The following is a 27,559-nucleotide window of genomic DNA, read 5'->3' as shown; positions in this document are numbered from 1 at the left end:
TTTTTATAGGAAGGCAATAAGAAACAGTGATTAAGAGTATGGTTTTGAGGATGACAGACCCTGAGTTTGAGTACTGGTTTCAGCACTTGAATGATTGTGGAAAGTTGCTTAACCATTCTATACCTTAGTTTTCTCATCTGTAAAGTCGGAATAACAACATTTACTTCAAGGGGCCGTTGGAGAATGAAATGAAGTGATGTATGTAAAAGGCCTAATTCAGTTCCAGGTACACAGTTGGTTTTAATAAATAGTAGCTTTTATTATGATTCTTACCTTTGAGAATGGTTTCTTGGTCTTGGCTGGTTGGCTCAGTAGTAGAGCATGGGCCCGGCATGTGGAAATTCTGGGTTCAATTCCCAGTCAGGAAAAACCAGAGAAGCGACCATCTGCTTCTCTACCCCTCCCCCTTCTCTCTCTCTCTTTCCCCCTCCCACAGCCATGGCTTATTCCAGCAAGTTGGCCCCGGGTGCTGAGGATGGCACCAAGGTCTAGCTTCAGGTGCTAAAATAGCTCATTTGCTGAGCAACAGAGAAACGGCCCAGATAGGCAGAGCATCTCCTGGTAGGGGGCTTGCTGGGTGGATCCTGGTCAGGGTGCATGTCTCTGACTCCCTGCTTTTCACTTAAGTTAAATAAAAAGAAATAAAAAGAAAAAAGAAAGGTTTCTTTAAGATATAACCAAATAGTAGTTGAACCCCAGACAGAAAAATTTGGCTGCATTGAGCCTGACCTGTGGTGGCGCAGTGGATAAAACGTTGACCTGGAAATGCTGAGGTCACCGGTTCAAAACCCTGGGCTTGCCTGGTCAAGGCACATATGGGGGTTGATGCTTCCAGCTCCTCCCCCCTTCTCTCTCTCTGTCTCTCCTCTCTGTCTCTCCCTCTCCTCTTTAAAATGAATAAAAAAAAAAAAATTAAAAAAAAAAATTTGGCTGCATTGAAATGACTTGGAGAGCCCAACAGAAGAGATCATTTTAAGTTCTTGAGTAGAACAAAGGGAGTCGGCGCCTGATGATTATTTTTGCAAATTTCCCCATACCTTGTTAGGATCCAATTTGGTTTTGTCCACAGGAGCAGAGTCTTTTATCACTTCCACAAATTCTGCACCAAAACATTGACTATAAAATCCCTAGGCAAGAGAAACCAAGAAATGAATGTAATGCAACTTTATATCTCAGAAATGAAATAAGCTTGGAACAAGTGTAAGCAAGGATTTGCTCACTGATTACTGAAAGTCCCTCTGATTTAATGAGCATTTTCTGAGACAAAAATAAAAATATAAGGAAGGCCAGCATTGCAAACTGATAATGCTTCCCTAAAGTAAGTATGCTTCACCTCTAATCCAACCAGTGTCATCATAACCCTGAAGCAGTTCTAGGGGTATGCACTGTTTACTTCTTGCCTGTTGTACCCTACAAACGTGGAGGTCACAAGGCTTTCCATATGTGACAAATCACAGGGCACAGGATGACAGAATATATACTTAAAACTAAGTGTACTGGGGTCAATTTCTTCTCATGGGTTCAATGGCTCTGGGCAAGTCACCCAATCACTCTATGCCATTGCTTCTTTGAGTCAAGTAAGGATTAAAGTCTCTTGTTTTATTTGGCACAAATAGACAGTATATGAATAAATTTGACAACTAAGATGTTTTAAGTGTTATAGCCATGGGAGGGCATAAATTCAAAGCAATAGCAAGGAAGCCTAAGGGGTGAATCTCTGGTTACTTATTGCCAGCAGTTCAGGAATCCAGTTTTTCACCCTGAGGGGTTTTGTTTGGGGGGCACCCCTTCACTTTCCTCCTAAGTTCTTAGTGCTTGGGTCTGTCAATGTTGCTTCTTTCTTTCTCACTTTCCTTTATGCTGTTTCCCTTTGTCTTCAGCCTTTCCTCCAGGAACATGCTACTCCCTTCTGCTACATTATGAATCATATGTAAACAGCAGGTTGAACTTGGGGCTGCCAGCCCATAGGTTGGGATACTGACTCTCATTATCCAAAGAAGGGTTCTCCTTGGACCAGCAGGAAAAGCTTGCTGTGGCACAGCCCATGGTGTGGCTACTGTGAGCATCTCTGTGTCAGAGTGGGGTGTTGTCCAGTGACACCGAAAGGATGGCCTCAGCATTTCCTAAGGCTAATTCAATAATTGGCCAGGTTACTTCAAGGTCAAAGTAATAATTTTCAACCTGGAAAACTATTACTAAAATTTGGAAAGGGTTAGCAGAAAGCACATGACTTTGATTGAATTTTAGATGGTTTGGAAAATAAATATTTACCCTATAAATTTACAAACTTAGACAAGCACACACAGAATCTTGTTTTATCCTATGATCTCACCTAATACCTTCATACTATGTGTGCACTATGGAGAAATTTATATATAGATCAAAGATGAATCCATGACTCTTTTTTTCTTTTGTAATCACCAACTCTACCTTTTCTTTGGCAAAGTATATAATATTGTCAAGCTCACATTTCTTACCTCTAGTCTATGAGAGATCTCAGGAAGCTTGGTAATTGCAGGCTCTTTGTAAACAAATTCTTGCTCATCCAAATCTCCAAACTTAGATCCATAGAAACCAACTCGGAAGTATGTCCCAAACATTCTCTTATGACCCTAATGAGCAAAATAAGAAAACCTCTCCTTAGTTTTGTAATTCATGAGGATTCATTGTATTTCAAAGGGCAGGAGTCTTTTCTTCTTGTGTTATAAAGCATTTTATCCCTATGTAAAAAATGAACAGAAATTAGTCCTTTAAAAATTTAATGTTTATAGAATGAATTTCACAGATAATAATGAAATCCCATGAAACATTTCTAGGACTTCTTTTAAGTGAGTTTTAAAGATTCTTACATTGTCTGCCTGTAGAGTAATTCAAGCTGCCTTCTTTCTCACTCTGGATTAGGGTCTCTCCCCCTGTCTATTCCCAGACCTTTTCTTTCTGGTGTGTGAGAGCTACAGTAATGATGCACTCAGGTAAATCATTCCCTAGAGAGGACAGAGGGCTAAGCATCTCTGGGACAGGGTCACCTGCTGCCAGGTATCAGTGTTGGCAGGACCCCCAGCTACCTTGCTAATGATGCTATCGAAGGCCTTCTGCAGCTTGTCGTGAGTGGAGGTCAGCTTCCGGAAGTCTCGATGTGCTTCCAGGATGGGGATGACCAGCTTGTAGACCTCATTAACTGTCTCATATAATCCTCCCTTGAAAAGAGAAGAAAATCAAAGATAATTTAATCCTTGGACACCTAAGAAGAGCAACCAGAGTTCCTTATACACTGGAGAATGGGTTTATTATTGGTATCACAATATTTTATAGAGCAGGAGTGACGTCTGAGCATCTTTGGGATGGTTGTGGCACTCAGAGTGAGCTAACACATGATAAATGGTTCTGTGGGATGATGTTAAGCAGGAAAAAATGTTTTTGCAGACTAAAAACAGGAGACTGGAAGCAGAGAATAAGAGCAATTTTGGAAGGCAGATTTAGCATATTTAAATGTCATCAGGGGTCTCCTGATGACCAGATGTTCAATGTATGCCTGAAAGGAGTTAGTAGGATTCTAATAGTTTGCTTTCTTAAATTTTAGGAAAGAGTATATTGGACTTTTTCTGAATCCTGAAAAGAAAATCAGGAAAAAAGAAACAAGAAGATATTTAAAACAGTAAGTAAAATACAAAGAGGTTAGTAGGTTGGAAACTTGGAATTGAAAAGCAGAAAAGAAACAAAAATATAAGGATGAAAACAAAATTGGGTGACCGAAATAAAGGGAGGTATTAATTATTTACTTGGCTTATAGTTTGAAGGAGGAGGGAGATTATGAAAATGAAAATGGACAAGAGACTTTCTCCTTCACCCTGAATCTCAATGACTTAATCCAGCAATTTTCAACTGGTGTGCTGCAAGACTTTTAAAAACATGCAATTCCTAACTATTTAGTCAGGGGCACTAACTTTTTTCCCTTCAGTTGTCAAGTAAAAAAGTGACAACAGCCAACACAACCATAGCCCTTTGGTGTGAATAAATCAAAATCATACCTATTATTTTGGTCAAATCAGCAAAAATATTTTTTTGGTGTGCCACAGAATAGTAATTAGTTTATGTTTGCCATGAGATGGAAAAAGGCTGAAAATCGCTGACTTAATCTATGCAGATTTTCTCTTGTTAGGAGGGTCAGACCCAGATGAAGTCAGTGAGGGGAGGCTCAGTGGTTCCTGCTCCCACAGTCCTGTAAGCTGGACCTCGTCTGTGACGCTCTGGGATGACTCAGTTGTCAGGAAGGAAGAGGCTGCCTACGTATTCCTACCCTCCGCTCCTAGTGGCTCCACCCTGGTATTTTCCTCTGTGAGAGGGAAGATGAGGCAGTGAGATCATGCCTCATTATTTATTGTGTAACCCTGGGCAAGCCACTTCACCTCTCTGTGGCTTCCTTTCTACCCCCATTAAAAGGAATAACATGGTGAAACGGTTGCAATGAGCATGCAGTGAAAACCAGACTGCTGCAGTGATGAAAGGCTTTCTCACCCCCCCTGAGACCTGATGCAGTTTGCATCCTTCAGAGTGCTCCTGGCCATCCCTTGCCCTGTCCTGCATGTGTCATCATCAAGTAGGGCTGGCTTGGCCATGAAGGCTGTGTTCACAGCACCAGGAGTTCAGCCCAGGCGCGGAGGCCAGGCTCCGGGACTCGCCATATGCACTCACCGTGCTGAACAGCTCTGCCGCCTGCTCCAGGAGGCCCACCAGGCCGCTCTCGGTGAAGTACCGGCCAGAGCACACACCATCCTCATCAGGTGACAGGGTGTCTTCAGAGACTGCAGACTCCTCCAGCACGTTGGAAGAAATATTCTGGAAGAGAACAGAGTATAAGCTTGGAGAACAGGACAACCGGACTAACAAAAGGCACCGCAGGAGCCCCAAATGTAAGGATGAGAGCCACACTGGACGCTCGGCAGCAGGCCTGGCGTTTTACAAGCCTGGAATTCTGCCGGGAAGAGGCTCTGGCTGCCATGCACATATGAGCAGCTGGTCTTCAGAACTCGCACTTTTCTTTAATTAATAACCATTAGGAGATTTATAAAGGACACCTTACCTCAATGTAACAACAGTTGAGATACTTTGGTAAAACAACATGGATTTTCTATTATGATGCTTCTGAGCTGGAGATAACGGAAGGTCTAAAAGATTCATTTAGATTCATTTGAAAGAATCTAATAACCCCAAAACAAATACTATCAGAATGGTATGCACTTTTCTACATACAGAGGAACAGACTTGAAGTTATGGAGCTTTGTTAAGTATAGTCACAGGAAAAAGATTCTGGGCAGGCTTTCCTGGCTTCAGAATCAGGAGGTAAAAGTAACAGCAATATCTGAGAATGTATCCCTATCTACATTTGTGGAGTAAATATTGTACTCTGGGGCACAGAATTTCAATGATCGCAGTTTCTTGGAATTCAGCGGCCTCAAAGTTATTTTCCTTGCAGATTTACTTTTCACTAGCTTACAATTCTTTTCCAAAAAGTCAATTTCATTGGAGCAGAACAAGGTTGAAAACTAAAGCACAAAGCATTTAAGAACTCAACACTGGGCCCCGACTGGTGGCTCAGTAGATAGAGCGTCAGCCTGGTGTATGGACATCCTGGGTTTGATTCCCAGTCAGGGCATACAGGAGAAGTGACCATTTGCTTTTCTCTCCCTCTCCTCTTTCTCTCCCTCTCTCCCTCCCACAGCCAGTGGCTCAATTGGTTTGAGCATTGACTCTAGGCACTGAGGATAGCTCAGTTAGTCTGAGTGTGACAGCCTCAGGCACTAAAAATAGCTTGGTACTCAAGCATCGGCCCTAGTGGGGGTTGCTGGGTAGATCCTGGGGTGCATGTGGGAGTCTGCCTCACTGTCTCCCTTACTCTCACCTAAAAAACAAAACAAAACAAATAAAAACAAACAAAAACAAAAAACCCCCCAAAAACTCAACACTGAACATCTGTTAATGCTGCCAGAATTCCTTCATCCTTCTATAAAGTAAAGCTTCCTGAGGAACCATCTATAACTCCAAATATGAACCTCAACTCTGGCCCACCAATTCCAGTTCTCATTCCACTTCTCTGGCCATTATAATTGGTTCAGGCATGATTACATGACCCTATCAGAACCAATAAGATGCACTGAGACTTTCTCAGCAACTTCTGGAAATGAGGCATCTGTCTATTCTCCTGGACTTGAACCTGGGAAGATGTAAGAGTAAATATTTCTCAATGAGTGTGGGAAGTCTGTGAACAATGAAGCCAACATAACAGATCTGAACTTGAACCTGGACAGAAGATATAAGTGTAACTATTTCTCAATGAGTGTGGGTGGCCTTTAAAAAATGAAGCCAACATAACAGAAAGCAGAGACAGGAAGTGGTGCTGACATTGAGGTTTGATGGCATTGTTTTGCCCTTAGGTCCAGCTTGGCACGGGCTACTCCAGGCTCACTTCCCTCATGCAAGCTGATAAATTCCATTTTTATCTTTGGTCACTCTGGGTTAGGTGTTCTGTCTCTTGCAAGCATACATTTCCAAACAGATTTGGTCTGTCTTATTTGAGAAAAAAAGAACTGGTTCATAAGCATCAACCTAATTTGACTTCTCTTCTGTAGCTTAGAACACCTAACTCACCATGTTCTGTGTATCACAAAGACCTCACATGTCACAGTGCCTTCTACCTCCCCTTTGCTTTCCTTCTCCTTCTGAGCTTTCCTTGATTTCCAGGCTGGGTCACATAATAAAAACAGCTCTTTATTATAGGGTTTATCATAATTATAATTGAATAAGGAGTGAACTAGTTATATGATATCACTTTCCCTGGTAAGAATGTAAAGTTCATGAGAACAGAATAGGTGCTTAATAAATATCACATAAGAGAATAAATGAATGGATAAAGAATATGAGAAAATAGAGCTATATGCAACCCCAATGTAGGAACAATGTGGAGTTTTCTTTTGGTTCTAGAATAACTAGTCTATCTTGCCTTGGCCTGACTCATTGTAAGCATGTCAACTGAATTCTAGGTGAACTTAAAATTGTAAGACTAATTATTAAAGTGATAAACGTCAAATAAAATAGACTGAGAAAAGCATAAAAGAATAATAATAGTTCAGTTAATAAAACAAGAAAAGAAGAAATACAACCCACAAATAAGTGATAAACGTAAAGATTTTCTGGAAATTGAAGGACTAGCACTTATAATATTTACCTTAAATAACAACAAATGGCCAAAATAAATTTGATGAAAAAAGCAGATATATGTAAAATTATTTTTATAACTTTCTTTACTTTTCTGTGATTCAAAACCAATGTGATATTTTTATGTTTTTGGGGGGTAAGAATTTAATTTTTGGCTTTTATAACAAATATTTCTGAATTGAGAATGAAATTTATTTGCTGGGAATGAAAAAACAGAATATTTTTGTTACGGAAGAACATAAGAAAAGAGGAGTTAATAATAGGAGGCAACACTGCACCCAGCTTGGCAGGTAAACGTACTCTGGAAACCAGAAGCTCCTGGCTCCACCAGCAACAGAGTTTGCAACTCACTTTTCAAGCCTGTGAAAGCTACTTCCAACTGCCCTCTCCTTCTGGTTCACACAACACCACAAAGTTGCATTTTTGTGAAGAACAATAATGAGAACAAAACCTTTTATAAAATAAGTCATGTAAACTCAAAAAAGAATAATACAAACACTTGTAAATGACTTTATGAGTCTGGCTTGAAAAGGGCTCAATTACCGTACTTACTATATTGTTCATGGTTTTAGGGTGGGTCACTCCTACAGATTATGTCTATTAAAGAAAAACAGTCCTCAGAACACTTGTTTTTTCTGAATACTGTGTTAAACTATTTAGCAAAAACAGGCCCAGTGGCTGCTTAGCATCTTAGCCTGAACCAATTTTAGGGCGGGCAGAGAATTGCCCTTTGCCAACTATGGCTAATAGTCAGCTGAACATAAGGAAGTATTAAGTCAGTCCCTTTTTTCTCTTTCCATGTCAATTTGGTTCTTCTTTGATTATCGGAGTTGGGGGTGGGATACTACAGAGTTGAGGAGTGGAATCCAAGGAATGGACCGTGAAGGGAAATCATTTTTCCCATGTCTGGAAAATATTCTCACGGTTGTCAGTACGTATACTGTGCCAACTAGGAGTCTTTGAGAAAGGGTTTAAATAACCTTAGAAAAACTGCTCTCAGTTTCTTTATCTGTGAAATGGGAGCATTAATATCTTCCCTATCTGCCTCTTTCACTGGTTGATGGCAGGGGTGGGGGGAGGGAAATGAAATCATGGATTTGAAAGTGTTTGGGAATACCTAAAGTGCCTATTGACTCTACATTTATTGTGATCAACAACTAAATAAAAACAAACAAACCAGGATGGTATAGCAATGAGAAGAGGCAAATGTAATACACTAAAGCAGGTTTTTCAACCTTGGCACTGTAGAAAGGCAGAGAATTCTTTGTGGTGGGAGCTGTCCTAAGCATTGTAGAACATTTAGTAGCATCCCTGGCTTCTACCTATTAGATGGCAGCAGCACCTCCCTTCCCATCCCCAGAGGTAACGTCCAAAAATGTCTCCAGAAATTGTGACATGCCCTCTGGACTGGGGGCCCAGACTGCCCCCAGGTGGGAACCACTGCTCTAGAGGAGAAGCTGGACTTGCCGCCCACCTGAAAGCTGACGCTGCCCACGGGCAGGTAGCCGTGATCCTCCAGCATGCTCAGGTATTCAGCCACTAAGGCAGCGGCGTGCACCAGGCACATGGCGGCCTCCGTGTAGCACTTCTTCTTGGTGTGTTTTTCTGCCATGTTCTGGAGCCAGGTCAGCCGCAGATCGGGTGACGTCTGGTAGCTCTTGGCAATTCTGAGAACAGAAGGAGAAAGTTTCAAGGACACCTGGTCCATGGGCACTGCTCTTCCACTGTGTATGGCCACTCTTTTTTCTAAGAATTTTCTCCCTAAGAGTTTTGCCTATACATTTAGAATATGAGAGAAAAAAAGCAACATTTATCAGTGCTGGTGTTTTCATTCCATGTTTAAGGTGTTCTGGACCCCAAGAAATAGCATTTAATTAAAGCTTTATGGAGCAAAAAAAAAAAAAAAAAAAAAAAAAGACTTGATAAAATAATATCTATTTTCATGGATTTCTAGCAGTTTTCTTCCTTTTCTCTCAAAATAACAGGAGATAAAAGACCGTGATTCTTATTTTATCCCACAGAACAATTTTGCCTATGTAAATAGTTTCTCCTGAAGGTCTGTAAGGCAAAGATTTCAACTACAGAGTAAAATATGATTTTTAAGTAAAACTGTACATGTGTATCTGATGATAATAGTAAAAAACCATGTAGGAAATAATTCATATAACAGTTGATAGTTCTTTTCTCTCACTCTATGTTAGGTAGAAGATAGCATTATAAAATAGGTCTCTTACTTTAAATTAGGGAGATCTTTCTGATAACTTGTACATGAATCAACTCACTCGGAATGCTATATTTCTACCAATTTCTCTATATGCTTTTGGATGTCATCCAAAACAGTGTGCCTACATGGCCTGTGATAATTACAGTAAGATCTACACAGTGATAGACCCCAGACTCTCAAGTGATACTCTTTGTACCAGAAAAGCTTACCTGTACATGAGATCCATAAGCATCTCAGGATCTTCTTGAAATTCCCTCATTTTCACTGTGTCATACAAGATGCTATTCAGATTGCAGAGAAGTTCTTCTACCTGCAAAAAAGTATACAACTCCCTCAAATAACCTTGGCTTTGTAGTCCATGACAGCGAGTTAGGATTGCATTGAAAGTTTCAAGGGCAGCCAGGAACGGGCGTCTCTAAGAGAGTAGACAGTGCAAGTGGAGGGGAGTCTAGACTGGACCCCTGTGGCCATCATCTCTGCAGGTCCAGGTGCTTCTGAGGCTTAGATGTGATCCCTTAGGATCCAGAAATTCGTCCTGAATCCTTAATACTGTTTTCCCTCTAGATTACCTTTTAAAAAAATTAGTTTAAACTAGTTTCAGTTATTTGCAACCTGAAAGCCCTAAAGCATAATCTGGAACATCAGGGCTTTTTATACCAAGTAGGAGACAACTTAGGAACTCAGCTTAGTTTCCATGTAACAGATATATACTATGTAAAGTAACATATTATATATATTATGATATGATATTTATATATTTTATATATAAATACATAGTAATATAGTTTATATATAATTATATTGTGGTGTGTGTGTATACATGCATATATGTTTATTATTGGCTGATCCCCACCCCAAGCATGAGACAAGGCGAGCTCTTCAGTCTACCTGGTTGGGAAAAGGAGTGGTTTGCATGGCTTTGTCCTCTTCTGCATAGGCCAAAATTGTCCTCAAGGATTTTCTCAAGTGCTCCTCATTGAAGTCTGGTGCTTTGCCCACCAAAGATGCCAGAGACATGGTTACTTGCATCTTTACTCTTGCAAAGTTCTGCATCAGGAAAAAGATCGAACAGGTAAGAGGCACTCAGCTACACAAATAACTCTCCAAATGTTTCCTTCACGCAGTTTCAATCATCTCCTTTTTCTCTCTATGAAATGTGAGGTGTTCTTGGCACAAGATTCATATTGCTGTTTAAATAATTTAAAAGAATATTGCTCTGACGTAAATATGTCAGCTCCCTTTAAATTTTCATTGAGGCCTGGGTAGCCTCCATGCTGCAGGCTGGAAGGTTCCCACAAAGGTTGGATGACAGAATGTCTCCTTTTGTGCCAAGATTCTACTTCTTTAACTTTATTTAAACTGCAGAAGGGGATCAGGATCTCCATTGCTAGGACTTCTGAGATTCCAGACTCTGGGCAGACAGTGACTTCTCTTTTACCTCTCCTTCTAGGCCCATGGAAAAATAAGACTATGCTAAGGGCCTCTGAGGAATACTCTAAAGGCTTTTAATGCCCAATACATTCTGAGGACTCTGCCTTTCTTCCATGGGCCAATTTATCTTCTAATGTCACTTCAGCATACTCACTAACATGACCACAAATGTAAGTTCCAAAAGAACATACCAATATCTAAACATGCTAAAGCAAAGGTTGACTCTTTTGCAATTAAAAAACTCCAAATGTTGCTAAGCTTCGATGAAAACTTGAGTGTAGATAATTTCAAATTATCTTCCACAAGTCATTATGGAATGATGAATCTTGGCCCTGGCCGGTTGGCTCAGTGGTAAAGCGTTGGCCTGGTGTGCAGGAGTCCCGGGTTTGATTCCCGGCCAGGGCACACAGGAAAAGCACCCATCTGCTTCTCCACCCCTCCCCCTCTCCTTCCTCTCTGTCTCTCTCTTCCCCTCCTGCAGCCAAGGCTCCATTGGAGCAAAGTTGGCCTGGACACTGAGGATGGTTCTGTGGCCTCTGCCTCAGGCGCTAAAATGGCTCTGGTTGCAACAGAGCAACGCCCCAATTGGGCAGAGCATCGCCCCCTGGTGGGCATGCTGGGTGGATCCCGGCCGGGCGCATGTAGGAGTCCGTTTGACTGCTTCCCCGTTTCCAACTTCAGAAAAAATACAAAAAAAAAAAAAAAAAGAATCTTAACCTGTCTGTTGTATTTTTTCCCTACAGATGACAACTTTTAATCTGCATATATTCATTTACTTTTTTTTTAACTGAAACATGCATGTGGAAACCACTGCATTCATTAGTCTTGATGTTCACTTTTGGATGCAAACTCAAAGGCTATCCATCTGCATACTCAATGGTTTCCTTCACCAGGGAAGAAGCCAACTGCAACCCTGCAAACTTCCTCAACTAATGCTTTGCACTGACTTTCTTTGTTGATTTTGGGTTACCAGTTGGTCTGAGCTCTTACACTCGTGGCTCCAAAGCTGAATCTCATGAGGAGGTAGAGGGTGGCACAGGCTTGGCTCCGGGTGACGTCCATGCTGCTGCTGCAATGGTGCAGCACACGCTGACATAGGTCTGCACACTGTTCCACCTCCTCCTCAAAGAGCAAGTCGCCAAACTAGAGACACAAAAGGGCCTATTAGGCATCACTTGGCACTTTCATAAGCTTTCTGGACTGGGTGTTTGTTGACATATGCAAATGTCTGCTTGGACAACCAAGAAGCCCAGAAGAGTTAACACATTGCTCCATAAGAGATCATTGAGCTACATGAGTCAGAAGAGGAACTGTAGCAAAGGAGCTGACTTAGGATTTAATTATGAACCGCACAATGAAGGATAGGGCTGCGTAACTAATAGCACTGTTAGTCCGTTTGCATTCACTGGTACAGTCACAACTTGGAAGGAATTATCCTGACTTACTGGGTCCCCTACAATAAAGACCCATAAAGAGAAAATGATCCTGTTAGAGGAGAACAGAATTCCACTTCCTAAATGGAAAAGATCCCACATAGAAGGCACCATACAGGATTCACAACAGAGGGGAGAATGTAAATTGCCTTAGACCATTTTACTAAAGGAACATCTATATTCTTCAGGTTACAAGAAAGAAATTTATTTCTAAACTTTCTGTCATTTCATGACAGGACATTTTGTAAAGCTTACTGATGGATGTCACACAGAGGACTTCAACCTCACTCAGATGCAGTATAAAAGCAAAAGGGCGAAAGGCAAAGTTGCTCAATGGACTTTTGCTCTGATGTCGCCAGTGAGTGGCCGTTCCAAACGCCTATAGTTCAGCCCACATTTCAAATGTGAGCCCCCCTGTTCTTCTTTGCCATGGTGCATCTGCCCTCCTCCTGGGGCAACTTAGGACTTTACCTCAGCGTCACTTACTGCAGAACTTGGTGCGTTTCGGTGAAGTAGGAAGCTATAATAGATGAGAGTCTTAACTGAATAAGAAAACAAGCATTTCCTGTTTACCTTGGCAATGAGGGCACGGAGTGTAGCAAAGCAGTGAGTTAGGTAGGTGGTGCTCTGATCACAGCTCAGGGAATTCACCAGAACCCGTAGAACCCCTCCCAGTAGGCTGTCCTTACAGTCCAGAGCTGAGCTTGCCTGCGGGGACAGAAGAACAGCATCACTGCATCCTTGCCCTGTGCCGGTGAACTGAGGGGTGAAGACAGCAGTAGACGCTTCTGATGATTGGCACAGGGATGCGGAAGTTGCATTTATCTTGAATCTAAAATCTTAAGGGTTTAGTAAAGCACCACACATATCATCCATTACCATGAGAGCTGAAGACCTATTTCCAAATGACTTTACTCCCAGACTCCCAGCTGACTTGAGATTTATGCTTAATTCTGGGCTGTTAGATGAAGTGATAAGGCAGCCTCCCTCCATCCCAGGCAATAGCTTATGGAATGTTCTTTCTTTGTATACAAAGCACAGTTTTCCTTTGAGCTTCAGAATACAGCTGTGGGCTTCCCAGTACAATAGAGGCTGCTTGGTGGCAGTGATGGTTCTAAATAGAAGCTTGTTTATCAGCTTCAGTAAGATTAAGATCATCAAAGATAATGACAGGTTTCAGCTTTCTTTGAAAACTGAAAGTATCTTTTGAGGACTGGCATTAAGTATATGGCACTCAACATTGTGTTATACAAAGACAGAATCAACGTGATGGTAAGCATTTAAGTTATCAAAGATATGTTGCAATCCAAAGATACCATATAATTTTGGCCTTAATTTTTGTACAACTTTTACCTATTTTAGACAACTTAAAAGATGGGTATCTAAAATGCCACTGTGTTTCAACAATTTTTCTTCTCCTAGTCCAAAAAGCAAGACTGGATCTACTCCTATGATTTCTCATTGGAAACATGTAAGGACTCATTTCTCAGGTTAATGAAAAACCTGTTATCATTTAGATGTCTTGTTAATATTGGGAAACATCCATTTAGAAGATGAAATTGGTGTGATCACTGCTTATAGTGATCATATAATTTACTTTTAGCATGCATGAGAGAGAGACAGACAGAAAGAAAGACAGAGACAGACAGACAGGAAGGGAGAGAGACGAGAAGCATCAATTCTTTGTTATGGCACCTTAGTTGTTCATTGATTGCTTTCTCATATGTGCCTTCCAGCAGAGTGAGTGACCCCTTGCTCAAGCCAGTGACCTTGAGTTTCAAGATAGCAACCTTTAGGCTCAAGCCAGTGACCATGGGGTCAAGTCTATGATTTCATGCTCAAACTGGTGACCCTGTCCTCAAGCTGGATGAGCCCATGCTCAAGTTGGCAACCTTGGGGTTTCTTTTAATTTTATTTTATTATTTTATTAAGTGAGAAGCAGGGAGGCAGAGAGACACACTCTTGCATGTCCCGACTGGGATCTACCTGGCCAGCCCTCTACTGAGCGATGCTGTGCCCATCTGGGGCTGTGGCTCTGTTGCTTGGCAACTGAGCTATTTTAACACCTGAAATGAGGCCATGGAGCCATCTGTAGTGCCTGGGACCAACTTGCTTCAACCAAGCTATGGTTGTGGGAAGGGAAAAGAGAGAGAGAGAGAGAGAGGGAGAGAGAAGAGAGAGGGGGAGGGGTGAAGAAGCAGATGGTAGCTTCTTGTGTGTGCCCTGACTGGGAATTGAACCCAGAACATCCATACACTGGGCCGATATTCTACTACTGAGCCAACCGGCCAGGGCCCAACCTTGGGGTTTTGGACCTGGGCTCTCAGCATCCCAGATCAATGCTCTATCCACAGCACCACTGCCTGGTCAGGCATCATCATATAATGTTCTACAGCAGAGATGACAAATTCATGGCACAAATGATTTCCCTTCACGAATTTGTGTCCAAACAGACACATTCTTTTTAAAATCTAATTCAGTTATAATCTTAGCTCTTCTACCAGATGTCAATCATAATTCAACTGAAGTTGACCTACCAAAACAAACCTCTAGCTACCATCTTTATTCTAGATACTGAATGATAAGTTCACCATTCACATTATAAACTTGATATACTCAGGCAGATTTAACTACAAGGGTCAGCTTTAAAGCATCTAATTCATTCCAAGTGAACAGCAAGTCAAAGAAGCCTAAAGAATGTTCATTATCTCTGGAATTTGTAAGTTGGACACTACTATAAACTGCCTAACTTCATTTTGTTTAAAAAGACATTTAAGGATCATGTTTATTCCTTTTACAGGTTTCTATAAAGAATTCTTTATTAAATTTCAGAAAAAAACACATTCATGCTGAATAGATCAGTTGTTTATTGTCCTACCTGGATAATGTTTTCCTGCATGTCCAGGATGATTAAATTTGCTTCTGTAGCTAGATTGCCACTGATCAAGGCTTCTTGATCTAACTCTGCCTTTGTTCTAAGAAATAAAAAAGAGGTCAAATTAAAGCACATATCAAATCTGGCCATATCTCAATGATAGCCATCTATGCAAAAAGGCATAAAGGAATCTTCCCAACAGTCAATCTTGGAGTGAATACAAAGCAGCTGGCTAAGGGTAACTAAGGAGTGCAGGGTGCTTTTTGTAATTAGTGTCTAGTTAAAGAGATTTTGTAGGTAGGGTCTCCAGGCCATCCTCATCCCCACTATTATAAGTCATGATGGCAATTACAGAATGACAAGATGGGTAGAAAGGCAATTGGTTGCTAGTAGCAATTAGGCAAGCCAATCAGACTGCTGCATAAAGCCTCAGGGCCATTCCTGCATTTCATGCATAGGAACCATCTCTAGATCTGACCAAGGGCAGCCCCTGCTACAAACTGGAGGGAGTGAGACTGAGTGATGTGAATGTGGCAAACAACAAAGCTGCTGGGTTAGGAAATGGTGATGCTTCCGAACCAGGTTAGGGAAGAGTCAGTTTCTTGACTTGCCAGAGACTGCCTTGGGGTTGCATAGTCAAGTGTGCACCTTTTGTCCTTTTCCAATGGATAACATGTTTGCATTTCTGTGGAGTGGGCCACCTAATATCCTACTGGACATTCATTACTGGTTATTACTCAAAGGACTGGGAAATTGCGTGGCTCTCTCCTTCTCTAGTAGGTTTCATTTTCAGGATTCAGAGTGTTGTATGCATTAGTTCATCCACTCCCACAACATCTGAGTGAAGCCAGAAAGGGATCCTCTTTATTATCTAAGTTCAGTTGCTAGGACAGGGAAGTATAAAGAATTGACTTCCCCAAGATGTTCCAGGGGCCAAAATGTTAGCACAGGGCCTGGGGTGTCATGATGTGAGCTCAAAAGTCTTGGGCCCGGATTGCCAGCGGCTCCTGAATCCCCTCACCCAGCAGCGGGGGGCGGTGCCCTCGCTCACTCCTGAGCCCCCTCGCCCAGCAGCGGGGGCGGTGCCCCCCCCAGCAGCGGGGGCGGTGCCCTCTCTCACTCCTGAGCCCCCTCGCCCAGCAGCGGGGGCGGTGCCCTCTCTCACTCCTGAGCACCCTTGCCCAGCAGCGGGGGCGGTGCCCTCGCTCACTCCCGAGCCCCCTCGCCCAGCAGCGGGGGCGGTGCCCTCGCTCACTCCCGAGCCCCCTCGCCCAGCAGTGGGGACGGTGCCCTCGCTCCCTCCCGAGCCCCCTCGCCCAGCAGTGGGGACGGTGCCCTCGCTCCCTCCCGAGCCCCCTCGCCCAGCAGTGGGGACGGTGCCCTCGCTCCCTCCCGAGCCCCCTCGCCCAGCAGTGGGGACGGTGCCCTCGCTCCCTCCCGAGCCCCCTCGCCCAGCAGTGGGGACGGTGCCCTCGCTCCCTCCCGAGCCCCCGAGCCCAGCAGCGGGGGCGGTGCCCTCGCTCACTCCTGAGCCCCCTCAGCCAGCAGCGGGTACAGCTCACTCCCGAGCCCCCTCGCCCAGCAGCGGGGGCGGTGCCCTCGCTCACTCCTGAGCCCCCTCAGCCAGCAGCGGGGACAGTGCCCTCGCTCACTCCCGAGCCCCCTCGCCCAGCAGTGGGGGCGGTGCCCTCGCTCACTCCCGAGCCCCCTCGCCCAGCAGCAGGGGCAGTGTGCCCTTGCTCACGGGCACAGAGACCTCCGAGACCTCCGAGGAAACAGTTCCCTTTGTTTTACATGTTTTCACGCTTAGGAAACGTAGGTTCTTTGATTTCAAGCTGCTCTACATTTTTTCTCATTCTCTAAGTGATAATATTTATGTAAAATAAGTCAAATATAAAAGGTACTTTTTAAATTAATTTACTGATAGCTTTAGATTTAGAGCAACGCTATCCAATGGAAACATAATGGGGAGCAAATATGTCATTTTCTATTTTGCAGTAGCCACACTGAAAAAGCAAAATGAAATAGGTGAAATTAATGGCAATATAAATATATTTTATTTAACTAAAAAGATAAAAAATTGCTAATGTGTAATCATTATAAAAATTACTGATGAGACAGTTTACATCCTTTTGTTTGTACTAAGTTTTCAAAATCCAAATAAATTTTACTATTGAGATATTTGACATTCTTTTATTTGTACCGAGTCGAGTCTTCAAAATTTGGTGTGTACTTTTCCCATTCACTACTACTGTGTCTACTATATTGGACAGTGCAGGTCTAGAGTGTGCTAATTTGTTATTTTATCAAATATTTTTTATTGTGGTAAAATATACATAACAAAATTTGCCATCTTAACCATTTTTAAGTACACAGATTGGCAGTATTAAGTACATTCATATTGTGGTGCAACCATCACCACCACTATTTGGTTTTTAAAAAGCCTACTAACTATTTCTTTAAAATAGTGGTTCTCAAATTTGACTGCACAACAGAATCCCCTGGGGAGTTTTACCAAATACTGACTTCTGGGTCCCACCGCTGGAGAATCCAAATTAACTTCCGTGTGGGCACCGGAAGCTTTCAAAGCTTCTGGTGGTTCTGACATACAGCTTAGGTTGAAAATGACTGTTCTAAAAGGAACAGAGCCCAAATAACTGAAAAGTGCTATGAAAGAAAATGGTGCAAATGGAACAAGAAGTTTTCCAAAATAATTTTCTAAATTGAGCAACTCAATTTTACTATCATTTAAAAAGAGAGAGAGAGAGAGAGTAAGAAAAAGAAAAGAAAAGAGAAAAAGACACCCCTCCGTTAGCTCTGACAGTGAGTAGCCCACCGGGTAGCTCAGGACTGAGAACTGATCTAGAGAGAACTGGAAGGCCTTGCACGAAAGGCTCAATATGGTGTTGTTTCTGCAAGATAAAAGGGAGAGGTTTCCCAAAACATCAGGTTACACAGCCCAAGCAAACATTCCTGATAGGCTCTTCTTTTAATCCCGTGGAGCAGATACCCTACCCACCTATGCTGTTCTGTATCACCTGCTGCATGCATATTTTAAAAAACTTTCTTTATTGTTTTGTTTTGTTATTATTCATTGCCTAAACTAGAACTTGAGGACTCTCAGAACCAAATATCTTATAAATCATTTTAGGGGAAATAGAGCAAGAATAAAATACTACCTAAAGCAAATACATGTTATTAGTAAGATCAATAACTGGGCTTTCCAACTACCATCTATTAATAAAAATGTGTTTATCTTTTTAATGTTTTAAAATAAATTAGGTCCCCAAAAGTCCTATAAGTGGACCAGAATGATGCATTCTTATGGCAACAACAAAGATAGTAACCTATATTAACTTATAAAATAACATTGCTAATCAAGTCTGCCCCACCCTCCACTCCCTTGTGATGGATGCTTTACACACCTTGGGGACACCCATCCTGTGCCTTGTCAAGTATGTGGTGAGGGGTACTTTCAGCTGCGCAACGTTTTGCTCAGTGAACTCTGGGATTTAGTAGGTTACCTGCTACTAATAGGAATAGCAGATATGTGCTATATATTTAACATACTTAGTTTTATGCCCTCATATATTCAGATTACTGCAATCCAAGAAAAATCTTTCTTCTTTCATTTCTTCATAATTTTTTATGATAATATATATCATAATGCATCAATTGTAGGAAATATAGCAAAGCATAAAGAAGAAAACATTAATTACTTCAAAAAGAAAACCACTTTTAGTATTTTGGTAAATTTCCTTCCAGTATTTTTCTTTTTTGAGAGAAAGAGAGATAGGAAGGGACAGAGACGAGAAGCATCAACTCGTAGTTGTAGCACTTTTGTTGTTCACTGATTGCTTCTCATATGTACCTTGACTGGGGGAACTCCAGGCAAGCCAGTGACCCGTTGCTCAAGCCAGCGACCATGGGACCATGTCTCTGATCCTACTTTCAAGCCAGCAACCCCTCACTCAAGCTGGTGAGCCTTTGCTCAAGATGAATGAGCCCACGCTCAAGCTAGAAACCTCGGGGTTTTAAACCTGGGTCCTCAGCGTCCTAGGTCAACGCTCTATCCACAGTGCCACCCACCACCTTGTCAGGCTCCTTTGAGTGTTTTTAAAATGTATTGACTACACGTAGTTAGATTTAATATGTATATTTTACTCTAAAATTAAGTGTCAATCCTGCTTTTCTTTACTTAACTATATCATACGCATTTCCCATGTCATTAAAATGATTTCAATATAGTTTAATGTCAATCTAATATTTTCTTACATTTTCCCCAATTCTTTAAAAAAATTTTTTTATTGATTTGAGAGAGAGGAGAGAGAGAGAGAGAGAGAGAGAAAGGGAGAGGAGAGAGAGAGAGAGAGAGAAGTATCAACTCGCCACTCCAGTTGTTCCATTTAGTTGTGCACTCATTGGTTGCTTCTCGTATGTGCCCTGACCAAGGATCGAACCTGTGACATTGGTGCACCAGGACGACACTCTATCTATTGAACAATCGGGCCAGGGTCTTTCCCCCTATTCTTGAGCTTTTAGAATGTTTCCAATTTTTAAAATAATTTTATGTAATGCTAATATAAATATCCCTGCATAGACATTTTTGTGCACATTTCTGGACAGAAAATATAAATTAAAATTATGTGGTCTTGGGTATCCTGTGCTGTCCTCATCTTCCAGCTTTTGTTAAGTTATCTGAGATTGCTATATATTTGTTTTCTTTAGATGTTTATCAATGTGATTAACATTGTTTAAGAGCTGGAAATCATAACTCCTTATACCTTTGATTATACCGAGTCCCTGGATGAACTCAATTCACACAGATCATTATGATTTATTTTCTTACCCTTGGAAGGATGTAGTAATAGAAGTAGCCTGGGAAAGACAGTTTGGAACTTTAGGTAAAAGTAGCACAAAGTTGCTGAGTGACTCACTTATCTAGCTTCTCATTAGCTTGCCGCCAATGTGTCTGCTCCTTCTTCCATCTCAAATTATCACTTAGGCATGAAAATCGGTCATTCCCTAGGAGTTAAGAAATGCATGATAGGAATTTGATTAGCATGAAACCCTCCAAGATACCAGAAGTTCTGGAACAGGGTCAACGAAGAGGCCTCAGTACCACTTCTCTCATTAAAATCCACACTGGAAGCTGGTAGGAGACAAAGCCCATGTCCGTGTCTGGGCTTGCTTACTCTCTGATGGATAAACTAGAGCTTCAGAAGAACCCCTGCCTTTCTAGAGTGTCAGTGAGCATGTTTCTCATGAACACAAGGTTCCAGCAGAACTCTGGTGTTTCTCACTGAGTTGTTGAAAGGACAGGGCGAGTGTCAAATGAAGGTGCCCAACCACCCCTGAAAAAGCTGAGCTCCTTTAAGTTCTTGACTTTTGAGTCCCATTGCATTGGGTGCCCTGTCACTCTGCTCTACTCTGAGCTCAGTAAATAAGACTGCGGGTTGCCAGGGCACGTCACACAGTTCTACAGTGATGAGCTCAGCCTCTCTGGGATCATTCCTGTTATGGTAGCTCTTTGGAGGACTGGCACACTCTGAGACCACTGGGGAGATCTGTTCCATTCTAGCAGTGCCCTGAATGACCTGGGGAGATGATTCTGGAACCAGAGCTATCCAGTGTGTTGACTATGCTCCAGGTAGACAAGTCAAATAACCCATGGAGAGGCCTCAGCCTTGAGAGAGACACCGTTTGTCTCCTACTATGACTCATGTTCTTGGATGTGATCTTTTACCACCGATGAGTTTTAAACAGAAGATGCCATTTGGGTACATTTTTGGGGTTCTTGTGATCTCAGGAAAGGAGCTTTCTCTTAGAGATACTGGGCAACTTTACACATATCAGGCATAGAATCCCAGAACCCGCTGTCTCTGTTACCATAACGTCTTAAGAAAGTAATGATGTCTACTCAGGTTGGACGGCCATTATTTCCCATAGAAGGTGCAGAACTCTGACAGAAAGCAGAGAAGGTGGTCCCACACACCTGGACCCCGGCGCCGAATCATCTCCCCCCGAGCCCCTTCTCCACGCAGCAAGGCCTCTTCCAGCCTGGCTTTGACATCTCTCGACTTCTGCAGGACTTGGGTGCTCACTTTGTCAGAACTCGGCTTTCCCTGGACAAGTCAGAGGCAGAAGGACATTTAATTTGGTAAAATCTGTGTCCATGGGGAAAACCCTCAAAACAAAACACTACAAGGTGACATGAGATAGTCTGGATAGTGTTACACAGAGACACTGTTCTGGGGGACCCCATGGCTAAAATCCTGTTAACAGGAGTAGGGTTCTCTCTGCGTAAGGCAGGGATCCTTTTCCTGTGGAGTTAGCATATCCAGATAGGTTATGGATATACAAATAGGTTACGGGTTTTAATTCAGAAATAAAAATAATTACTGATGCCTCCATTGTCCAAACAAGAGGGAACAGTGACAAGACAGGATAGAACTTGGGAGATGAGAGCAAGTCTAAAACTGATCCACCCCACACCTACCTTGTACTCAAAACACGAGACACAGATGAAAAGGAGATCTAAAATCCTGTTGAGTTGCATCGAAGGCAGGTCAGCAATCCACTTCCGAATGAGGCTCTGATCTGCATTTTTCATGATCCAGAGGAAGCAAATCATGAGGTTCCGGGTTGTGTCGGCACTCAGCATGTTGTACTGCTTGTAGGGCTGGAAGCAGGCAGAGGAGGAGACAAATGCAGGGGAAAAGGTGAGCAGCAAAAACATGGAAAGTTTTAAAGGATGTTAACCTCTTAGAACACAGCTGTACTTCTACCTTGGCTGAGGTCTGTCTCCAAGAACTCTGCTTTCTCGGGCAGGGGAAACTGTTCTCTGAGCTGGGCTCCTTGGCCAAGGGGCTCACCTGGGGCAGCATGTGAGCCAGGCTTTTAGCCACGTAACTTGGGGCACTCTGTCTCAGGAGCACTGTGGTCTGGTGGTCTGCCTGGGACCTTGACGACCCCTCCCTCAGTCTCAGCGATAACAAGGGTCTCCTAGGCTGCTAAGATCACCAAGTATTTCTCCTTCAATCTGGACACTAGACACTTAAAAGGGAAGTTTTAGAGAGAACTTGCCTGATTAAGTTCCAGAAATACTCTAACAGTTCAAAATTTAGCTTTTTTTTTTTTGGTCACAGAGTCTAAAAAGTATTATATGCTCAACAAATTAATCAAATCAATAATTTAGGAATCCTCTGTAATATGACTTTAACTACAATTTCTGTTTTCCTGGGTGTGTGGGTGTGGAGATGGAGGCTATTTGCTTTAGTGCATTGGCCACAGGAGTTCATTTTAGAGTGCTGAGCACACTTTCTGTTACTCTTCAGATCAACACAAAGAACAATATGTGGCTGCACCCTTGGCTCATGTGACATTGCTAATATCTAATGGAATGCAGTGAGGAATTTGCAATGAGGTATTTGTGAGCATGTGAGGGAAATGTTTGGTTTTGGATGGGAATTATGGGGCTTATGAAGTCACTTTAACTTTAGTTTTTGAGTATGGAGATGAGAAGATATGTAGTCTTTAGATATAACTTCACCGGGAATATCTTCTAATAGATGAGCTTTGGGCATTTGCCCATTTGCCCTTAGCTCAAGTAACATTGTATATAAAAGGCATACCAGCTCAATCAGCGAACTTTGCTAAGATGGGTATTAGAAAGGTGGAGGAGGTTATAAAACAATATTTGTCAAACCATAGGATGAGTGATGTCAACTCTCAAATGTCTTTTCTCTTTCTTACCTCCCTGACCTCCAACCCTGGGGATGGGGGCAGGGGGAGTGATTAAACGCTGGAGGGAAAAGAAGAAGGTCATCCAGCAGAGACGACTTAAGTCTAGACGCTGCCTTCTCAGGAGAGAACTGAGTTGGGTCCTATGCAGATACACTCTACACTGACATGCTCAGTTAAATTAGCTGAAGGATACAGAGTCGACTTGACAAAGGGATAGTCAGAGCTCATCAAGGAACAGAGAGAGCACACCTCAAGTGAATCAGCAGTTTTATTCCAGGAGGAGCCTCTCTTCAAGTCTATGCTTAAGGACAGAGTCAAATAACTCTGCTTAGGTTCTCTGGGAACCTAGCAAAGCTGAAGTCTTTGCTTAAAAGTGCTCTACTGGGTGACCTTTAATCTTTTTTTGGAGGAAGACATAGTGTGAATTGTAAATACACAGAATAAACATAGCTCAAGTCTCTCACCTCAGAAAACCTTGGTTTGATCCTCTGCAATCATCTCATATTTCACAAGTTCATCTCTTTCCTGGTTTTCTGAGCCTTAAACTTGGAACCACTGAGACTGACTGAATTCGATTTGTGATTCCCTTGCTGTGGCCCGCGCCCTGTCTGACTGTGTGTAGCCTCATCTGCACTGTTTCCCTCCACAGCTGCCAGCCTCACATGACTCCTTCCAGCATCGAGCAATCAGGCAGAAATCTCACTACTTACTCTGTGGTGTACTCTGGTAGGTAAATATAAGAATGAGCCCAGCCTGACTAGTGGTTGCTCAGTGGCTAGAGCATCAATCTGAGACATTGAGGTCCTAGCTTTGAAATCCTGAGGTCACTGGCTTAAGGACGGGCTTACTAGCTTGAGAGATGGCTTGCTAACATTAGTGTGGCGTCACTGGCTTGAGCGTGAGATCATCAAAATGATCCCATGGTCACTTACTTAAGCCCATAGGGCACTGGCTTGAGCCCAAGGTAGCTGGCTTGAGCAAGGGGTCACTGGCTTGGCTTGAGCCTCCACTGCACAACCCCTGGTCAAGGCACATATGAGAAGCAATCAATGAATAACTATAGTGATGCAACTATGAGTTGATGCTTCTCATCTCTCTCCCTTCCTCATTGTCTCTCTCTCTCTCTCTCACGAAAAAATATATATATATAAATAAAAATAAAAAATAAAAAAAAAAACAAAAGAAAGAGCCCATCAGAAGACAGGAAAAAGGCCCTGGCCAGTTGGCTCAGTGGTAGAGCGTCAACACAGCATGTAGAAATGCCGGGTTTGATTCCCAGTCAGGGCCCTTAGGAGTAGGGACTATCTGCTTCTCCACCCCACCCCCTCCTCCTTCTCTCTCTTTCTCTCTCTCTCTTCGCCTTCCGCAGCCATGACTTGATTGGTTTGAGCGCAGTGGCCTGGGCACTGCGGACGGCTCCATGGAGCCTCTGCCTCCAGAGTTAAGAGAAGCTCAGTTGCAAACATGGCCCCAGATGGGTGTTCTTAGGTGGATCCCAATTGGGGTGCATGTGGGAGTCTGTCTCTGTACCTCCCCTACTCTCACTTAAAAAAAGAAAAGAAGATGGGGAAAGACACAAAATAAAAAATAAGTTCAAGAAATGTGCAACATACCAAGGAAGACAGCAGTGCTCCATTTGTCTTCAAATTAAAATGATTCCCAGCTATGGCCAGTGCCACATTCTGGTTAATTGAACTGGGTCCTTCTTGTTCTTCATCTGAACCATTGGTGCGATTTTTTCCACTCCGGGCATCTGCAGCTGCAATTCAAACATCATTAGTCCTGTCAGTGCAATCATGGTCCTTGGTATTTACCCAAAGGAGCTGAAAACTTATGTCCACATAAAAACCTGCAGGCACATGCTTATAGCAGCTTCATTAATAATTACCAAAACTTGAAAGCAACCAAGATGTCCTTTAAGTGGGTGAATAGATGAAAAATCTATGGTACATCCAGATAATGATATATTATTCAGTGCTAAGAAGAAATGAGCTACCATGCCATGAAAAGGTAAGAAGAAATCTTAAATGCATACTGCTAAGTGAATAAGGCTAATTTGAAAAGACTACATACTATATGATTCTAACTATATAATATTCTGGAAAATGCAAAACTATGGAGACAGTAAAAAGTTCAGTTGCCAGGGGATAGGGGGAAGGATGGGATGAATAGGCAGAGCACAGAGGAGTTTTAGGGCAGAGAAGCTCCTCATGATACGATAGTAATGCATATATATTATATATTATATATTTGTCCAAGCCCTGAGAATGCACAACATCAAGAGCGAACCCTAATGTAAGCTATGGACTTTGGGTGGTAATGATGTGTCAGTATAATTTGTCAATTGTAAGAAATGTACCGTTCCGATGGGAAATGGTGCTCATGAGGGAGGCTCTGCATGTATGGATGCAGGAGGTATATGGGAAAGCTCGGTACCCTCCCCATGAGGGAGGCTCTGCATGTATGGATGCAGGAGGCATATGGGAAAGCTCGGTACCCTCCCCATGAAGGAGGCTCTGCATGTATGGATGCAGGAGGTATATGGGAAAGCTCGGTACCCTCCCCATGAGGGAGGCTCTGCATGTATGGATGCAGGAGGTATATGGGAAAGCTCGGTACCCTCCCCATGAGGGAGGCTCTGCATGTATGGATGCAGGAGGCATATGGGAAAGCTCGGTACCCTCCCCATGAGGGAGGCTCTGCATGTATGGATGCAGGAGGCATATGGGAAAGCTTGGTACCCTCCCCTCGATTTTGTGGTAAACTAAAAATTGCTCTAAATATTTAAATCTTTAAAAGAGTTTGTGGTAATGTCAAGTCAAAGATGGTGATTTCCTATATCTTCTACCCAACACCCAACGCCCAACGTGTAACTGATCCTATCAGTCACTAAAGTCAGAACAGTAATTTAAAACCTTATGTTCAGCATTATTTATCTGCTACCATCTACAGGGAAAAGCAGGCAGACTAATAAAAAAGACAAAATGTCCAGTACAATATTAGGCTAGAAATTAATTTTTCTAATTGTGAAAAAATTTTCAAAACTTTAATAACAATCTTCCATGACAAAATATTTAAAAAATTTATTCATATATTTTAAATAATGACTAAATATAAAGGAGCCTATAAATACAAGATTAAATAAGTATAGAATAACAAGCTATTATAAAAAATTCAGGGATACTTTATTAAATTTTAAATGTTTGAAATAAATATTAATTTATTATATCTATGTCATATGGACATATCTATATTTATACATTGGTCTAGATATATACAAACAAAAAAGGTTTAAAGGGTTTTTTGTTTTTGTTTTTAATCAAGTGAGAGGCAGGAGGCAGAGAGACAAACTCCTGCATGTGCCCCGACTGGGATCCACCCGGAACCCTCTGTCTGGGGCTGATGTTCTGTCCATCTGGGGCCGCTGCTCTGCCGCTTGGCAACTGAGCTATTTTAGCAGCTGAGGTGAGGCCATAGAGCCATCCTTAGCACCTGAGGCTAACTTGCTCATTTGAGCCATGGCTGCAGAAGGAGAAGAGAGAGAAGGGAGGAGGGGAGAAGCAGATGGTTACTTCTCCTGTGTGCCTTGACCTTGAATCAAACCTGGGACTTCCACATGCAGGGCTAATGCTCTACCACTGAGCCAGTCAGGGCAAAAGGTTGGTTTTTAAGAACACTACCAATCACACATATAGGAAGTATTTAGAAAGTTCTTAGAATGGTGTGTTAAAACACTTGCAATGGATTGATCAATTAAAAACTAATATTTTATTAGACCTGTCAACATTACCAGTATTTGGACCTTCAGTTTTTGAGAAAAAGTAGAGTGTGGGCAGTATTTTCATCTGCTGAAAATTTTAAGACAGAACTCAGGCCCCAGCTGTTGGCTCAGTGGTAGAGGGTTAGCCCTGCACGTGGAAGTCCCAGGTTTGATTCCTGGTCAGGGCACAAAGGCGAAGTGATTATTTGCCTCTCCACCCCTCCTCTTCTCCTTCTCTCTCTCTCTCTCTCCCTCCCTCCTGTAGTCATGGCTCGAATGATTCAAGCAATTTGGCCCTGGATGCTGAGGATGGCTCCATGGCCTCACCTCAGGTGCTGAAATAACTTGGTTGCTGAGCAACATAGCAGCAGCCCCGGATGGACAGGGCACTGCCCTGTATGGGGTGTGCCAGGTGGATCCTGGTTAGGATACATGCAGTAGTCTGACTTTCTGCCTCCTCACCTCTAAGTTAATAAAAAAATAAAAAGTAAAAAAAAAAGAAAAAAAACCAGAACTCAGTCTTTTTGTTGTTTTTTTTTTTTTTTTGCATGTGCATGAGAGACAGAGAGACAGAGAGAAAGAGAGAGTGATAGACAGGGACAGACAGGCAGAAAGGGAGAGAGATGAGAAGCATCAATTCTTCATTGTGGTACCTTAGTCTCCTTAGTTGTTCACTGACTGCTTTCTCATATGTGCCTTGATTGGGGGGCTCCAGCAGACTGAGTGACCCCTTGCTCAAGCCAGCAAACTTTGGGCTCAAGCCAGTGACCATGGGGTCATGTCTATAATCCCATGCTCAAGCTGGTGACCCCGTGTTCAAGGTGGTGAACCCCGTGCTCAAGCTGGATGAGCCTGCACTCAAGCCAGTGACCTCAGGG

At 42.5% G+C, this 27,559-nt stretch overlaps 1 protein-coding gene across 3 annotated transcripts in view; it reads right to left on the bottom strand.

Moving 5' to 3' along the window:
• The window catches only part of DOCK8 (dedicator of cytokinesis 8), a 246,704-nt gene that overhangs the window by 23,278 nt on the left and 195,867 nt on the right, over window positions 1-27,559 (bottom strand). For all 3 annotated transcript variants that reach the window (XM_066368042.1, XM_066368043.1, XM_066368044.1), the window contains 14 exons: window positions 24,535-24,680; window positions 21,675-21,857; window positions 21,171-21,300; window positions 20,113-20,200; window positions 15,179-15,275; window positions 12,874-13,008; window positions 11,858-12,010; window positions 10,325-10,483; window positions 9,646-9,746; window positions 8,687-8,879; window positions 4,693-4,836; window positions 3,066-3,197; window positions 2,478-2,612; window positions 1,038-1,127 (listed from right to left, as the gene is read on the bottom strand). In XM_066368042.1, coding sequence (XP_066224139.1) covers window positions 1,038-1,127; window positions 2,478-2,612; window positions 3,066-3,197; window positions 4,693-4,836; window positions 8,687-8,879; window positions 9,646-9,746; window positions 10,325-10,483; window positions 11,858-12,010; window positions 12,874-13,008; window positions 15,179-15,275; window positions 20,113-20,200; window positions 21,171-21,300; window positions 21,675-21,857; window positions 24,535-24,680 — 1,886 coding nt within the window. The remainder of the gene's footprint in view (window positions 1-1,037; window positions 1,128-2,477; window positions 2,613-3,065; window positions 3,198-4,692; window positions 4,837-8,686; window positions 8,880-9,645; window positions 9,747-10,324; window positions 10,484-11,857; window positions 12,011-12,873; window positions 13,009-15,178; window positions 15,276-20,112; window positions 20,201-21,170; window positions 21,301-21,674; window positions 21,858-24,534; window positions 24,681-27,559) is intronic.

Source organism: Saccopteryx leptura, chromosome 2 (genome assembly GCF_036850995.1).
Source record: "Saccopteryx leptura isolate mSacLep1 chromosome 2, mSacLep1_pri_phased_curated, whole genome shotgun sequence".
Lineage (NCBI taxonomy): Eukaryota > Metazoa > Chordata > Mammalia > Chiroptera > Emballonuridae > Saccopteryx > Saccopteryx leptura.
The sequence above is the reverse complement of the archived record's forward strand: the minus strand, read 5'-3'. Positions and strand labels throughout refer to the sequence as shown.